Source organism: Giraffa tippelskirchi, chromosome 1, assembly GCF_054371585.1.
Source record: "Giraffa tippelskirchi isolate mGirTip1 chromosome 1, T2T-mGirTip1v1.2.pri, whole genome shotgun sequence".
NCBI lineage: Eukaryota > Metazoa > Chordata > Mammalia > Artiodactyla > Giraffidae > Giraffa > Giraffa tippelskirchi.
In genome coordinates, this window is record NC_137275.1 from 300,203 (window position 1) to 317,480 (window position 17,278).

Genomic DNA, 17,278 nt, shown 5'->3' on the forward strand with positions numbered 1-17,278 from the left:
AGCGGGGGGACCTGGCCTGGTGGGAGCAGGGGGACCTGGCCTGGTGGGAGCGGGGGGACCTGGGCTGGTGGGAGGGGGGACCTGACCTGGTGGGAGCAGGGGGACCTGGCCTGGTGGGAGCGGGGGGACCTGGGCTGGTGGGAGGGGGGACCTGGGCTGGTGGGAGGGGGGACCTGACCTGGTGGGAGGGGGGACCTGTCCTGGTGGGAGCACGGGGGGGACCTGTCCTGGTGGGAGCAGGGGGGGGGACCTGTCCTGGTGGGAGCAGGGAGGCCTGGCCTGGTGGGAGCAGGGGGGGACCTGACCTGGTGGGAGGGCGGCCTGGCCTGGTGGGAGCGGGGGGACCTGGCCTGGTGGGAGCAGGGGGACCTGTCCTGGTGGGAGCAGGGGGACCTGACCTGGTGGGAGGGGGGACCTGGCCTGGTGGGAGCGGTGGGGGGGGGGGCCTGGCCTCAGCCCTCCTCATGCTGAGCTCCTCCTGGCCACAATGGAGCTCGATTTATATTGAACCTGAACCTTTGGTGAAACATCGGACTATGTCACACTTTGGTTAATATGCTTTTTTCTCTTGCAGAAGCCAAAGATGTTGACCAGAAAGATTAAACTCTGGGACATAAACGCCCACATCACCTGCCGCCTGTGTAGTGGATACCTCATCGACGCGACCACGGTGACCGAGTGTCTGCACACATGTGCGTGCAGAGTCCTGTCCTCTAACACTTGGGCTTCTTTCCCCAGAGCATTTACTCAAGCACAGAGCAAGACCCAGCAGCAGAAATAAAGGAGATCCTGAAGATAAATGAGAAAAGTTATCTAAAGTTAAAACACTGGGGGTTATTTCACTGTAAGAGGTATCATTTGAGAAAGCTAAATAAATGCAAGAAAAACTTAGTTATTTGTATGTAACAGCTAAAGCATTACATGTGGTATGACAGAATATTGGTTTCTGGTGGGCCAAAGTGCTTATTTTTGCCATTTGCAAATGAATTCCTTAAACTTTGTGCCCCCTGCCCACCACGGCCGCTGGCCTGTTGCAGGGTTTAGCTTTGCAGCTGGTGCTGAACTTGGGTGCCCTCCTCCTTCAAGTGGTGCCCCCCGCCCCCACAGCCTTCACCAGCAGGCTGGTCCTGGGAGGCTGGCCCGGGATGCTGAGGGCACGTCCTAAGGTTAAGCGAATCCTCTGAATCTTGTATTTCTCAGTTTAGAAGATGCTTGCCAGTTTTGATCAAATTTTTATTTTAAAGGTAATTGTATTTTAGATACTGGCTGGCAGTGTTTTACGTTACACTCACTGAGTCTTATCCCATTTGGTTGTGCAGAGAAGTTCTAGTGCTCTCTTAGACTAACATAGAATTTACCTGTTCACTGCTGTGACGGGAGCCCCGTGATGGGCGTGAGGGCACCTTCCCCCTCCCGTCTGTGTCCTCCGTGGGTGGTGGGCCCAGGTAACGGGCCTGTTCCCGGTGGCCCGGGGCAGGGGGCCAGCGGGAGGAGCACCCCGCCCGCCGCTGACGCGTGCGCCCTCCGCAGTCTGCCGCAGCTGCCTGGTGAAGTACCTGGAGGAGAACAACACCTGTCCCACGTGCAGGATCGTCATCCACCAGAGCCACCCCCTGCAGTACATCGGGTGAGCGCCTCGGGGCGGGGGTCTGCGGGAGGGGGTCTGCGGGCTGTATGTCGGGTGAGCGCCTCGGGGCGGGGGTCTGCGGGCGGTACGTCGGGTGAGCGCCTCGGGGCGGGGGTCTGCGGGAGGGGGTCTGCGGGCTGTATGTCGGGTGAGCGCCTCGGGGCGGGGGTCTGCGGGCGGTACGTCGGGTGAGCGCCTCGGGGAGGGGGTCTGCGGGCGGTACGTCGGGTGAGCGCCTCGGGGCGGGGGTCTGCGGGCGGTACGTCGGGTGAGCGCCTCGGGGCGGGGGTCTGCGGGCGGTACGTCGGGTGAGCGCCTCGGGGCGGGGGTCTGCGGGAGGGGGTCTGCGGGCTGTATGTCGGGTGAGCGCCTCGGGGCGGGGGTCTGCGGGCGGTACGTCGGGTGAGCGCCTCGGGGAGGGGGTCTGCGGGAGGCCTGTCGGGCCCGTTCTGCCCTGTCCTGACCTTGCGGCTCCACAGAGCTTCAGGAGAGGGTGGGGGGTCGGGGACTAGGAGCACGGAGGGTGTCGTGGGTACTGGAGGCCGGCTCTGTTGTGTGTGTGCGTGTGTGTGTGTGAGATCCACACGTTCACGTCAACACGAGTGTCTTGACATGAGAGGTGCTCCTTGGGCAGGTCCTGGTCAGGGACGTTTGAAAAACCCCCTCTGGTCTGGCACAGCCCGAGGCTGCCTGACACCTGCAGGACTTGAGAAGCCCAGTGGGTGGAGGTCGCTGGTCGCCGAGGGTCTTGCTTGGGTCCTTCTCTGAATGTTCAGCAGCATCTAAAGTCCACACTCAGTGACGTGTCCGCTCGGGTCCTGTGTCACTCCTGCTGGCACAGACGTTTTTATAAGTACAAACTAGAAGCAAAACCCAACTACAATTGCAGTTTGTGATTGTGGAGTTTGTTGCTGTTACATGGAAACGTTAGAGGGTTGACGTTTCTGCCTAACCCACCTGTTCTCTTCCTTCTGCCAGTCATGACAGAACCATGCAGGATATTGTTTACAAATTGGTCCCAGGCCTCCAAGAGGGTAAGTGTCGGAACCTCCCCCTGCACCCCTGCGTCCTCAGCACAACCTCCAAGCGCCTTTTCCCTTGGGGGCCCTGGCTTTGGACGTCTCACTTGGCCCTGCCCTGAGCCCCCTGCCGTCTGCTCGCTGGTCTCGTCCACCCTCGCTCACGCGTCTCTCTCTGTGCTCGGGGGGCACTCGGTGCCCGGCATGTGTGCAGCCCCCGCCGGGCCCCGGGGGCAGAGCGGGGGGCCTCCCGTTCGTGCTGTCGGAGGTGAAGCCAGGAGCCCCGTGTCAGCCAAGTTCAGTTCAGCTCAGTCGCTCAGTCATGTCCGACTCTCTGCGACCCCATGAACCGCAGCACGTCAGGCCTCCCTGTCCATCACCAACTCCCGGAGTCCACCCAAACCCATGTCCATCGAGTGAGTGATGCCATCCAGCCATCTCATCCTCTGTCGTCCCCTTCTCCTCCCGCCCCCAATCCTTCCCAGCATCAGGGTCTTTTCCAATGAGTCAACTCTTCACATCAGGTGGCCAAAGTAATGGAGTTTCAGCTTCAACATCAGTCCTACCAGTGAACACCTAGGATTGATCTCCTTTAGGATGGATTGATTGGATCTCCTTGCAGTCCAAGGGACTCTCAAGAGTCTTCTCCAACACCACAGTTCAAAAGCATCAATTCTTCGGCGCTCAGCTTTCTTCACCGTCCAACTCTCACATCCATACATGACCACTGGAAAAACCATAGCCTTGACTAGACGGACCTTTGTTGGCAGAGTAATGTCTCAGCTTTTTAATATGCTATCTAGGTTGGTCATAACCTTCCTTCCAAGGAGTAAGCGTCTTTTAATTTCATGACTGCAATCACCATCAGCAGTGATTGTGGAGCCCAAAAATATAAAGTCTGACACTGTTTCCACTGTTTCCCCATCTATTTCCCATGAAGTGATGGGACCAGATGCCATGATCTTAGTTTTCTGAACGTTGAGCTTTAAGCCAACTTTTTCACTCTCCTCCTTCACCTTCATCAAGAGGCTCTTTAGTTCTTCTTCACTTTCTGCCATAAGGGTGGTGTCATCTGCATATCTGAGGTTATTGATATTTCTCCTGGCAATCTTGATTCCAGCTTGTGCTTCATCCTGCCCAGTGTTTCTCATGATGTACTCTGCATATAAGTTAAATAAGCAGGGTGACAATATACAGCCTTGACGTACTCCTTTTCCTATTTGGAATCAGTCTGTTGTTCCATGTCCAGTTCTGACTGTTGCTTCCTGACCTGTATACAGGTTTCTCAAGAGACAGGTCAGATGGTCTGGTATTCCCATCTCTTTCAGAATTTTCCACAGTTTATTGTGATCCACACAGTCAAAGGCTTTGGCATAATCAATAAAGCAGAAATAGATGTTCTTCTGGAACTCTCTTGCTTTTTCGATGATCCAGCAGATGTTGGCAATTTGATCTCTCGTTCCTCTGCCTTTTCTAAAACCAGCTTGAACATCTGGAAGTTGACGGTTCACGTATTGCTGAAGCCTGGCTTGGAGAATTTTGAGCATTACCTTACTAGCGTGTGAGATGAGTGCAATTGTGCGGTAGTTTGAGCATTCTTTGGCATTGCCTTTCTTTGGGATTGGAATGAAAACTGACCTTTTCCAGTCCTGTGGCCACTGCTGAGTTTTCCAGATTTGCTGGCGTATCGAGTGCAGCACTTTCACAGCATCATCTTTGAGGATTTGAAATAGCTCAACTGGAATTCCATCACTTCTGCTAGCTTTGTTCGTAGTGATGCTTTCTAAGGCTCACTTGACTTCACATTCCAGGATGTCTGGCTCTAGGTGAGTGATCACACCCTCGTGATTATCTGGGTCATGAAGATCTTTTTTGTACAGTTCTTCTGTGTGTTCTTGCTACCTCTTCTTAATATCTTCTGCTTCTGTCAGGTCCATAGCATTTCTGTCCTTTATCGAGCCCATCTTTGCATGAAATGTTCCCTTGGTATCTCTAATTCAGGATTTAAACTTTAAATACAAGCTTTAAGTCAGTCTTATGAGACTTGAGAAGAAATACTGTGTGGTACAAGTATCCTGAGAATGGGAATGACCATTCTCTCCGCAGTTCTGGGCCCTGAGACTGTCCTGTCCTTGGTGAAGGGTGGTCCATTCAGAGTGGGTGCTGGCTGGTGGGGCAGGGCGAGCTGATAAAACCTAGGTGCAGCTTTCTTTCCAAGATAAGAAACGGCAGCAGTTCGTTTGGGAGTGTTTTCTCACCGCTGTGTCTCACAAGGTGATGATTTAAGGAACAGCCTCACTCTTGTTAGCTCAGTAGATGTCACATCTGACTTTTAAGACACAACTTAGGCAGTAATACTGGTAAAGTCTTCTTTCACTGTTCACAGAATTCATTCAAGAAAGAAGAATTTAAATTTTCTGAGTAAATATATGTAGAAACTGTCATCTTTTGATATTTGAAGAGTTTTCTATTTCCCTGGTGGCTCAGATGGTAAGGAATATGCCTGCAGTGCAGGAGACCTGGTTTTGATCCCTGGATCAGGAAGATCCCCTGGAGAAGGGAATGGCAACCCACTCCAGTGTTCTTGCCTGGAGAATCCCATAAAGAGAGGGGCCTGGTGGCTGCAGTCCATGAGGTCACAAAGAGTCAGACATGACTGAGCGACTAACACTTTCTTTTCTAGTGCTGGGGAAAGGCAAAGAATACATGAAAATAAAATACTGGTAGTGATAGTGTTAAAGATTATTCTAGGGTATTTTAAACATGCTAAAGGCAAGACTTCATAAAGCACTTATGACCTGGAGTCCGGAGCTTTTGGCTTGGTCCCCCTTCCTTTTGTTTCATCCAGAGATGTCGCCGTTTGTTTCCCCAAAGAGGATTCTTTTAAAACAAGGAATACAGCACCTTTGCAAACTAAGAGGGTAGCGCTGAGTCTATTAGTGCCAGGAGCTCGTGGGTGGGGCCGGCCCGGCTCTCACGGTTTGGCTGATCCCAGGCCCCTCGGTCCCCACGTTCCTGTGTGCGGGCGGGATGGAGAGGCCCCGTGCGATTCTGGCCCCTCCCAGGTGTGATTGTCCAGACAGGACTTCACGGGTGTGGTCCCGCGGAGCCACAGCTCGTGGGTCCCAGTGACCCTGCGTGTGTCCCAGCGTGTGTCCCTGAGCCTGTCCCAGCATGTGTCCCGGCGTGTGTCACCAGTGTGTGTCGTGTCCCAGCGTGTGTCACCGGTATGTCACCGGCGTGTGACCCTGCGTCTGTCCCAGCGTGTGTCCCTGAGCCTGTCCCAGCATGTGTCTCCGGCGTGTGTCACCAGTATGTCACCAGTGTGTCCCGGCGTGTGTCACCAGTGTGGGTCGTGTCCCAGCGTGTGTCACCGGCGTGTCCCAGCGTGTGTCACTGGCGTGTGTCCCAGCACAGCGGTTAGGTTAGATTTCTCTTGTGCACCCGCGGTCGGGAATGGGTGGTGGTGTCTCACGTGTGCTGTTGAGCAGGGTTCTGAGACTCTGCAGTCCCGTCTGAACATGTCTGCTGGACAGGATGAGGCTGGCAGGCAGGCACGCTTACGATTGGCCTAGCCCGCATTGCCCAGTGCTAAGCATTCAGATTGTTTCTGATCCTTCAGTTGGAAATAAGGCTTTATCTCCTTAGGCACTTACCTGATTATTTCCTTGGGATACATTACTAACAGTTTATGTAAGTCACCCTGATGCTTGGAAATATTGAGGGCAGGAGGAGAAGGGGCAACAGAGGATGAGATGGTTGGATGGCATCACCGACTCAATGGACATGAGTTTGAGCCAGCTCCGGGAGGTAGTGAAGGACAGGGAAGCCTGGCGTGCTGCAGTCCATGAGGTCATAAACAGTTGGACATGAGTTAGCTACTGAAAAACAACTTTCCTGAAAAGTTATCCCAATTGACATTTCTATACCTGTGTGTATCTGACATCGAATATTGTTATTTTCAATTCTTTTTCATTTTGATAGGTAAAAATTAAAGAAATAGGAATTAAAACTAGGTACAGGCAGACCTCAGAAATACTGCAGGTTCAGCTTCAGACTCACAGTAAAGCAAGTATCGCAATAGGGTGAATCACATCGATCTTTTGGTTTCCCAATGCATATAAAAGTTATGTTCATGTTATACTGTGGGCTACTGAGTGTACAATAGCATTATGGCTAAAAAGTAGTGTATATCTCTTAGTTAAAAACACAAAATGAAAAAAAAAACAATTAAAATAATAACATCAAGGTTCCCTGATCACAGATACCATAACAAATATAACAACAGTGAAAAAGTTTGAAATATTGTGAGCGTTACCAAAACGTAGCACAGAGACACCAAGTGTGCAGAAGCTGTTGGAGAAGGCGCCAACCGACTCGGTCGCGGGGCTGGCACAGCGCCTGCCCGTGTGAGGCTGCACGTTCTGCGTCCCGGTGAGGTCTGTCTCGCAGGCCCGCCCTCGAGCATAGAGAGGAGTGGGCTTCAGCACACCGTATACGGGATTGTTTACGGGAAACGCTTCCCTTCAAGCTAACCCTAGACTTGCCCAGGTCTGGGATTTGTGTGTTTGGCTCCGGCGCCCCCCCAGCTCTGCGCTGGCCCTCACACATCCGTCAATTCTGAGAGGCCTCCCTCTTTCCGTCTTAGCCCGCTGCCTCACGCGTTTGCTTTTTCCTGCACAGTCAGGTATTTTGCAGCCTCTGCCTGGGTCTAGGACGTGGCCAGGGCGAGTTCTTGGCCTCACAGAGCTCTGGCGTTTAGGGAGGGAGGTGTGCAGTGACTGAGCTTTACTGGGCCATCTGCACGTGGGTCTTCTCCACAGTCTGCCTTTCGGTTACGGGTCTGGGTCAGATTTCCTTTGCTCCCGGCCACGTGGTCCTGAGCAGTGGCTGCCGCTTCGTACCTGGGTGTGAGCCGCTTCTCAGTAGCCGCCTGCGTCGCAGAGTCGGCCCTTCCCAGGGGTGTGTGAGGACCCGGCTGGATCAGCTGTCCTCTCGCCGCCCGGCCCCGCGCCCCTCAGTGTCTGAGGCTGACGGCTGGGGCCCTCTGCCACCTCCGTCCAGCAGAGACGGCTCCCCTGTGGTGGGCAGCTCCGGCCCCCAGGACTAACGAGCGTGGCTGCTGGCCGTGGACACCACGAGTACCCTTTTCCCCTCAGGCACACCTGGGGCCCGCCTGGGGGCGCCTGGGCACCTGCCGTCACAGGGCCCAGGCTGCACCCTGGGGCAGGGCCCAAGCCACACAGCTGGCAGCCACCCTGAAATCCTAGGGGGAGCAGTCCAAAGCTGTTCATTTCTCATGAGTAGCAGCCTTCAGACCTTTTCATCTAAACCTGCTCCTTTTTTACATGTGATAATATTTGTGAGCAGAATTTTAACATAATCCATTGTCTGCCTAAAATTAAGGATTACATGTTAATTTTTCATAGCGGAAATGAGAAAGCAGAGGGAATTCTACCACAAGTTAGGCCTGGAAGTGCCTGGAGACATCAAGGGGGAGACGTGTTCTGCAAAGCAGCACCTGGACCCCCACCGGAACGGTGAGTGACCCGTGTCTCACCTGCACGAGCCCCTGCAGGTTCCCGATGGGCGTGGTGGGCGTCAGCGTCCATGTGGAGCTGACAGGAGCGGGGGACGCTGAGAAACAGGGTCCCAGTCCCAGGGCTTATGTGGCGGGCTGTAGGGGGGAGCTGCGGGGGCCCCAGAGGTGCCTGGAGGTGGGGTGTGCAGGGACCACGTGTGCACGATGGGCCTTCCAGGGCTCTTCTCCCAGTTTGCCTGTTTTCTTGCAGAAAGGCCAACTTCTCTTTGGCTTTGACGGAAAATTAATGGTGCTTTGAATCTGTACATATCGTTACAGTTTATTCAAACCTTTGACTCCATGGGCCACACAGGTTCCTAAGCACTCTAGTCTGTTCTGTGTATCTCTGAGCATCTGAGAAGGGGAGGCCTTGGCTGCCAGCCCAGAGGAGCAGGGGCTGCATAGGTGCAGGCTCGGGCTCAGGGGTGAGGCCCAGAGGCAGCTCGGGAGCCAGGAATCCCGTCTTTCCCTAGCTGGAGGCCTTACTCTTAAAGCCATGTGGGACCAGCGCGAGCTCAGAGCCGTGCTGTTGGGTGGAGTTGAGGTGTGACATCCTGGTGGTGCCCAGTCGACGGTACCCTGCCCAGGACCCCCAGACGCACGCGGCCCCGCTGCAGCCTCGCGAGCTCTGTGACTGAAGCCCTATCCACCAGCGCTCCTCCAACTCTTACGTGTGTGAACTCCTGTCACCGGGGGATTTTACAGCGTTCGAGTGTTCTGTGGGGGAAAAATAATGGTTTAACACTTGGGATGTTGTGATGCAGTCTTTTCTGTTTTTGCTAAAAGGAGAAACCAAAGCAGACGACAGTTCGAACAAAGAGGCGGCGGAGGAGAAGCAGGAGGAAGACGGTGATTATCACCGGAGCGACGAGCAGGTGGGCGTGCGGCCCGGCCTCGGGGGTCTCCTGACAGAGTCGGGAGGAGGGGAGCCGGTGGGCTCTCCCCTGACAGGAAGGGCCGGGAAGAAGGGAGCAGGCGGGCGCGCGGCCCGGCCTCGGGGGTCTCTCCTGACAGAGACGGGAGGAGGGGAGCCGGTGGGCTCTCCCCTGACGGAGACGGCCGGGAGGAGGACACAGCAGAGATGGTCGGTGCTGGCGGCTCCCTGAGGCTCTCTCCCGACCCCTTCCCTCCTCCCCTTTCTCCTCCTCCTCCTCTGGGCCGCACAGCTTGTGGGATCTTGGTTTCCAGGGACTGAACCCGCGCCCTCAGCGGTGAGAGCGCCGCCTCGCAATTCTGGACGGGGAACTCCCCTTCTGTGGCCAGTTGCCAGAGTGAGCCCTGCCCACTGAGGAGTGCTTTAGGAACGAAGAGGTTAAAGCGGATGTCTTCAGCGGGGAGTGGGGGACGGCGTCTTCCGTGCAAGCTGCAGTGAGAGTGACTGGGAGGGGGCCGCTGTTGGCGGCACCCACTGTCAGGGATCAGGGGAGTCACCGGGCCCTCACGGGGTGGTGCTGAGAGCATGACTGGTGCGCCTCCTCGCCTGCGGGCTGCTCCCCGCGCTCCTTGACTTGGCGCCTCCAGTGGTCCTCACGCTCCCTGATGGAACTCTCATCAGCGTCAGAGTAAGAAAATGTCTGCCCACGGCTGTCACTCAGTGTGATTTGGGAGGTCCCGGCCCCCCCAGTCAGGAGACGGGAACACGAGCTGGGCGTGCGGTGACTCTCGGGCACACGTGTGTGGCTCAGCTCCTCAAGATGCTGAGACCTGTTTTCTGGTGGTAAGACCAGCATGTAAGAGTCAGCGGGTGGGCGACCTCGTTCAGAAAACCAATAAGAACTTTAAGGCAGCCTAGCAATAAATGTGAGAGACCGAAACAAAGATACCAGAGCCTTCCGGAAGAACACAGGAAATTGCATAATTGGGCATTCCGGGATGGAAGGTTGACCTTAGGATTCAAGTTCTCCCCAAATTAATCTCAGTGGTTGTGATTGTAATCAGTTTTATACATAGGAATGTAACCAACTGCTTCTGAAGCTCATCTGAAAGAGGAAAAAGTCGGGAATAACTATAAGAACTTAGGGTCTTGGCTGTAGCAGAATATATATGTAACATATCCACGCACACACGTTTCTGCATATAGGCCCCTCAGGAGACACTGAGATTCAGTTCCAGACCGTTGTAATAAAACAAATCATGAATTTTATTTCCCAGTGTATATAAAAGTTATGCTTCCACCATATTGTGGTCTATCAAGTGTAAGGTTTTGTTATATCTAAAAAACAACGTTGTTTAGTCGCTAAGTTGTGCCCGACTCTTTTGCAACCCCATGGACTGTAACCCTCCAGGCTCCTCTGTCCATAGGATCTCCCAGGCAAGAATACTGGAGTGAGTTGCCATTTCCTTCTCCAGGGGATCTTCCCAGGCCAGGGATCAAACCCACGTCTTATGCATCTCCTGCATTGCAGGCAGATTCTTTACCACTGAGCCACCAGGGAAGCCCTCGGGAAAAAAAGTAAGGTACATTCCTTAATTAAAAGATAACTTTATTGCCAAACAATGCTAGCCATCATCTACCACAAACATTCAATTCATAAAAAACACAGTATCTGTGAAGTGCAATAAAGCAAAGTCTGCCTATATATATATTCTGACATATGGCAGCTCAGTGGTAAAGAACCTGTCTGCAAGGCAGGAGATGCCTGAGACATGGGTTTGATCCCTGGCTTAGGAAGATCCCCTGGAGAAGAAAATGGCAACCCACTCCAGTATTCTTCCTTGGGAAATCCCATGAACAAAGGAGCCTGGCAGGCTACACTCTATAGGGTTGCAAAACAGTCAGACACTACTGAGCAACTAAACACACATACATGTATATATTTAATAGGTAAAATAATGTGTATATATGCACACTGACATTTATTACAGACATGATTAGCGTAGTGTGGATGTAAAGATAGAATAGCGGAACCTTACTTTTCCAGTTTATATGCTTCTGTGTTGTTGAAAACTTTCCCCAGGTGCTGCAGGAAGAGGAACATCTCTGTGGGGTGTGGGAGTGTGCTCAGATGTGTCTCAGTGAACAGAGAGCACAAACACGGGGGTGCAGGGCGCCTCCCGGGGCCCACGTCTCCACCTTTCTGGGCTCTGAGAGGTACCTCCTGTCGGACTCGGAGGTCTCGCTGGGTCTGGCTCAGGCTGCTGGCCCGGCCTCTTCAGGTGCAGGGTGGGCCACCTTGTTAACCCCTGTTCTGTCACTTTTAAACCTCCAGCGTTTATTGTGACTAAATTTTGCCTTTTTTATCACAAACATGCCAAAGAAGTGTCTATGTGGTTGGCTGCTTTCAGAAGAGCCAGCAGGCTGTCCCAGGGACAGGGGGACGGGCCCCACTGCGTCCCTGTGAGGCTGCGAGTCCACGCCAGACTGAGCCTCCTGCACTGGTCTGTTGCTGGCCCCGAGGAAGGTAGAGCGGGGGTGGCCGTGGCCCGAGACAGGGGCCTGCTGGGGCCCCCAGGTGTGAGGAGCAGGGGCAGGGCAGGGCCTGCAGGGAGGGAAGGCCGGGGGCAGGGCGGCCAGGCTGGAGCCACAGGTGGGCGGGGACCGGGCAGCAGGGCCCTGGGCAGGTGGTGGTGCAGGTGCCTGGCGCTTGGCCCGGGACACACTTGCAAGCAAACCTGGGGGCCCTGCTGGGCTCCTCCGACCTGAGTCCTGAGTCTTCACGTTTATGATGCAGCCACACACCATAGACACTACAGAACAGGCGTCTTTGTGCAGCCCCCTTTTCTCAGTTAAAATTGGCTTTTGAGATGGTTTTTGAGGTGCATCATGTGGCCACGTCCTACGGTTGCCGTGTGATGTGGTGCCACGGTGGGCCTGCGGTGTGTCCTGGGCGCGTGCATGGCTCAGGCCTCGGAACAAGGATTATTCCAGCCCTCACAGACTCCTGGGTGCTGGCCTTGGTCTTCCTGGTGCGTCTCCACTCGCTGTTCGTGCCAGACTCCGGGGTCAGTGATCTGTTTATTGCCCGTCCATCTCCAGCTCCTGGGGCGGCCCTTGGTTCCTTCACACGCAGATTCTTGCTGTGTTCATGGATGTGTGTTGCATGTTCTGATGTAATCATTTCACAGGAACTGTATGTATCTGTTTAGCTTTGGTATCAAGGGGAGAAGTCTCAGAGCTGGAGATAGTCTCTCTCTCCCTTTTTTATTCTCTAGGAAAGTTTGTATAAGATTGAGAACATCCGTTTTATTGAATATTTTGTTTAAACTTCCCATGAAGCCATCAGATCTTGGTTAATTTGTTTGAAGATGGGTAGGAAGATTTTAAACTATAAATTAAATTTCCTTAATGATTTTAATCCTCCTCAAATCTTTTGTTTCTTTTTTGGATTATTTTATAAGTTATATGTTTTCTAGGAAAGTTTCTACTTGGACTTAGGTTTTCACAGAATTCTTTTGTCTTTGGGCTTTGCCAAGTGTCTGGTTGTTCTCCATTGCTCTTCCTGGTATCCCACTGGTGTCTCCTGCTGTTCTGGTCGTTCTTGCCAGAGATGGAGCCATGTTCTTCTCTGTTAATCATTCCTTCTTTCTGCTCTGTGTTCCCTTTTGTTCCTTCTCTACTTTCTTGAGTTGAATGTTCTTTCATATGTGCATTGGAAATTTTGAACATCAAATCTTATTAAACAAGGCTGCAGTAATCAAGACACTGTGTTGCAGGTGTTAAGGTAGATTTTTTTAATCATTGTGGAATGTGGAAATAAGCCCTTAGATTCAAGGTCATTTGGTTGCAACACAGGTGCCATGGCCCTTCCTGAGGAAAGACCAGTGTCTTGGATGGTGCTGGGAAAGCTGGACACCCACGTGCAGAAGATTCACTCATGCCCCTGCCTCTCACCACATGGAAAGTGAAAGTGAAAGTCGCTCAGCTGCGCCCAACTCTTTGCGACCCCATGGACTATACGGTCTGTGGAATTCTCCAGGCCAGAATACTGGTGTGGGTAGCGTTTTCCTTCTCCAGGGGATCTTCCCAACCCAGGGATCGAACCCAGGTATCCTGCATTGCAGGCGATTCTTTACCCAACTGAGCTACCAGGGAAGCCCAAGTTAACTCAAAATATGAGGGCTCAAACCTGGAAACTTTTCAGGAAAATGTGAGAGAAACTCCTTAGCATCTTGGGTTAGGCTTGTAGTTCTCAGATCTAAAACCAAGAACACAACTCAGGAAAGAAAACTGATGAAAGAAAATTCATCAGATGAAGAAAGACTGCTCTTGGGACTCCCTGGCGGTCCAGGGGCTAAGATTCTGTGCTTCCACTGTGAGCGCAGCTCAGCCGCTGGTCTGGGAGCTGAGATCCCTCAAGCCACACGGCACAGCCAAAGGAGTTGCTACTCTTCAAAAGACACTACTGAGAAAAATTTAAAAGACCGCAGACTGGGAGAAAATATTAGCAAATGACATTTCTGAAAAGGACTTTAAAAAAAAAAAAAAGGACTTTTATCTAGATATGTAACTCTTAACTTAATAACATGAACAATCCAATTAACAAATTGGCAGACATTTCATCAAAGAAGAATTATAAATGTTTAATAGTCGCATTCCCTGGTAGCTCAGGTAGTAAAGAATCTGCCTGCAATGTGGGAGGCCTAAGTTTGATCTCTGGGATAGGAGGATCCCCTGGAGAAGGGAAGGGCTACCCACTCCAGTTCACGGTTCATGTATTGTTGAAGCCTGGCTTGGAGAATTTTGAGCATTACTTTACTAGCGTGTGAGATGAGTGCAATTGTGCGGTAGTCTGAGCATTCTTTGGCATTGCCTTTCTTTGGGATTGGAATGAAAACTGACCTTTTCTAGTCCTGTGGCCGCTGCTGAGTTTTCCAGATTTGCTGGCATATTGAGTGCAGCACTTTCACAGCATCATCTTTCAGATGTTCAAGCTGGTTTTAGAAAAGGCAGAGGAACCAGAGATCAAATTGCCAACATCTGCTGGATCATCGAAAAAGCAAGAGAGTTCCAGAAAAACATCTATTTCTGCTTTATTGACTATGCCAAAGCCTTTGACTGTGTGGATCACAATAAACTGTGGAAAATTCTGAAAGAGATGGGAATACCAGACCATCTGACCTGTCTCTTGAGAAACCTGTATACAGGTCAGGAAGCAACAGTCAGAACTGGACATGGAACAGACTGGTTCCAAATTGGGAAAGGAGTACGTCAAGGCTGTATATTGTCACCCTGCTTATTTAACTTACATGCAGAGTACATCATGAGAAACGCTGGGCTGGATGAAGCACAAGCTGGAATCAGGATTGCTGGGAGAAATATCAATAACTTCAGATATGCAGATGACACCACCCTTATGGCAGAAAGCGAAGAACTAAAGAGCCTCTTGATGAAAGTGAAAGAGGAGAGTGAAAAAGTTGGCTTAAAGCTCACCGTTCAGAAAACTAAGACCATGGCATCTGGTCCCATCACCTCATGGGAAATAGATGGGGAAGCAGTGGAAACAGTGTCAGACTTTATTTTTTTGGGCTCCACAATCACTGCTGATGGTGATTGCAGCCATGAAATTAAGACGCTTACTCCTTGAAAGGAAGGTTATGACCAACCTAGATAGCATATTAAAAAGCAGAGACGTTACTCTGCCAACAAAGGTCCGTCTAGTCAAGGCTATGGTTTTTCCAGTGGTCATGTATGGATGTGAGAGTTGGACGGTGAAGAAAGCTGAGCGCCGCAGAATTGATGCTTTTGAACTGTGGTGTTGGAGAAGACTCTTGAGAGTCCCTTGGACTGCAAGGAGATCCAATCAATCCATCCTAAAGGAGATCAGTCCTGGGTGTTCATTGGAAGGACTGATGTTGAAGCTGAAACTCCAATATTTTGGCCACCTCATGTGAAGAGTTGACTCATTGGAAAAGACCCTGATGCTGGGAAGGATTGGGGGCAGGAGGAGAAGGGGACGACAGAGGATGAGATGGCTGGATGGCATCACTGACTTGATGGACATGGGTTTGGGTGGACTCCGGGAGTTGGTGATGGACAGAGAGGCCTGGCGTGCTGCGATTCATGGGGTCACAAAGAGTCAGACACGACTGAGCGACTGAACTGAACCCACTCCAGTGTTCAGGCCTGGAGGATTCCATGGGCAGAGGAGCCTGGCAGGCTGCAGTCCATGGGGTCTCAAAGAGTCAGACTTGACAGAGCAACTTCACTAATAGTCACATGAAAATGTGTTCAACATCATTAGTCATTAGGAAAATACAAGTTAAAACCATAATGAAATAGCATTTTACACTCACCAAGATGGCTGAAGTCAAAAAGATGGTGACAGTTGTTGGCAAGGAGGCGGAGAAGTGGGTCAGCAGTGCAAGGTGTTGCCGTACGCTTGAGTCTTCGCACTTGACTGTTGAAAGAAGTCAGATGGGAAGACTGTGTTGTATGATCCCATCTGTAGACCGTCCAGGAGAGGCTGGTCCACAGATGCAGGCCAAGGGTGGTTGCCTGGGTGGGGCAGATTGACCACCAAAGCCATGAGGGTCTTTATGAGGTGATAGGTCTGACCTCATACAGGGTGGCATGGTGGTTGCACAACTCTAAATTGGCTAAAAATTACTGAGTTGTATACTTAAAACATATATGTAAATTATACTGCAGCAAAGCTGTTAAAAAAATTACAAACGTGCTTTTAACTTAGTGTATTTAAATAGGTAATGCATTTGGGGGCTTCCTGGTGGTTCAGTGGCTAAGACTCCCCTGCAGAGGACCGAGGTTCAATCCCTGGTCTGGGAAATAAGGTCCTGCATGCCGTGCAGCGTGGTCAGAAACACAGGCAGGTGGTGCACTTGTGCGGTCCAGAGGGCAGGTCACGTGAGAGAGGTCCGTGTCGCTGTCCCGAGCTCCCCTTCGTAGGCTGCCCTTCGGGGTCACTCCCGTGTTTGCACAGACTGGGCTTTGCAGAGCACATGTGCGGAGCGCGTGTACGGAGCACATGTGCGGAGCGTGTGTGCGGCCCTGTGCTCCCTCCTCCCTGGTGGCCCAGCCCACGGCCTCCTGCTCCTGTTGTTGGGGGGCCTGTGCCTTCTTTCTCTGGTTGACACCTCTGCGTTTTTTAAAAGTCCAAAATAGATAAAGTCTCTCCTTGTCTCCCCTAAACAGTGCAGGGCTCCCCGCCGCCTGGGCCCCCGAAGCCCAGCCATTCTGGCTGCTCCGGGCTCCCTCTCCCTGAGCTGCTGCCTCTCGTTTGGTGCTCGGGCTCCGTCTCCGTTTGCTGGTGACTTCATTCCACTTCCTCTCTGAGTGACAGTTGGGCTCTCCTTTCTGGCAGCACGGTGGGAAGCCCCGTGCCCGGGCTCAGCGCCTGAGCGCCACCCCCCCTGCAGACCCGCCCAGCCCCCTGGGCCTCTGTGCCCTGTGCTCGGAGGGGTTGCACGTCTGGGCGCAGGTTTCCTCCGATTTCCTTGGTTTCAGGTTCTTTTGCTTCCTGGCGTTGAGGACTTAGTGTCTTGCGTCGTTTGGGGGGATCCTTTTGCCTTTGTTTTCTCCTTTCCCTCTGGTCTCGTGTGATTTTCAGACTCTGTGGTCTGTCTTCATGTGTCCTCTCTTTCCTTTGTTTTCTTATTTTAATTGATACCTTTGTGTCTATACTTTCTTTGGGTAACTTGCGCACATTGATCTTTCAGAAAATTGATCTGCATTCAGCTAAGGCTAATCTGTGGTTTGACCATCATTGAGTTTTTAATTCAAATGAATATGTTTTTTTATTTTTGCCGGAGTCCTGCTCCAGCAGGTCCAGGGGTTCCCTCAGGATGGACGGCGTCGGCGATGTGAATGAGAAGACACAGGAGTCTCGGTGTTTCCGAGTGTCTCCTCCTTTATTGTTTTTTAAGACAGCTTTTATATCTTTAGTGGTACATAGAAACAAATGTATAGAGTCATATCAAATCAGCTTAATGGGTCAACAGTGTTGACCTTTACCGACATCGTTTGCATATCTTAGTTCATTTTGTTTACATCCTCTTCTGGCCTGGGGGCCTGCTAACACCTTGTGACTCTCCTATTGATAAGGGTTGATCAGTCAGAACACTTTTGTATCAGGCACAGCAGGAAAGAATTCGTCA

The 17,278-nt window shown here is 52.0% G+C and overlaps 1 protein-coding gene and 1 long non-coding RNA gene across 4 annotated transcripts in view; one reads left to right on the plus strand and one right to left on the minus strand.

Moving 5' to 3' along the window:
- PCGF3 (polycomb group ring finger 3) overlaps positions 1-17,278 on the plus strand; it is a 51,060-nt gene that overhangs the window by 18,028 nt on the left and 15,754 nt on the right. For all 3 annotated transcript variants that reach the window (XM_081577208.1, XM_081577230.1, XM_081577219.1), the window contains exons 4-8: positions 575-692; positions 1,531-1,627; positions 2,606-2,661; positions 8,076-8,186; positions 9,014-9,102. In XM_081577208.1, the coding sequence (XP_081433334.1) occupies positions 584-692; positions 1,531-1,627; positions 2,606-2,661; positions 8,076-8,186; positions 9,014-9,102 (462 nt within the window). In that variant the 5' untranslated portion in view covers positions 575-583. The remainder of the gene's footprint in view (positions 1-574; positions 693-1,530; positions 1,628-2,605; positions 2,662-8,075; positions 8,187-9,013; positions 9,103-17,278) is intronic.
- LOC145541265 (uncharacterized) lies at positions 549-15,664 on the minus strand. The gene is made up of 4 exons (XR_014078905.1): positions 15,461-15,664; positions 2,325-2,456; positions 1,359-1,556; positions 549-789 (listed from the first exon to the last, which is right to left on the minus strand). It is a non-coding gene; the product is annotated as an uncharacterized LOC145541265 (long non-coding RNA).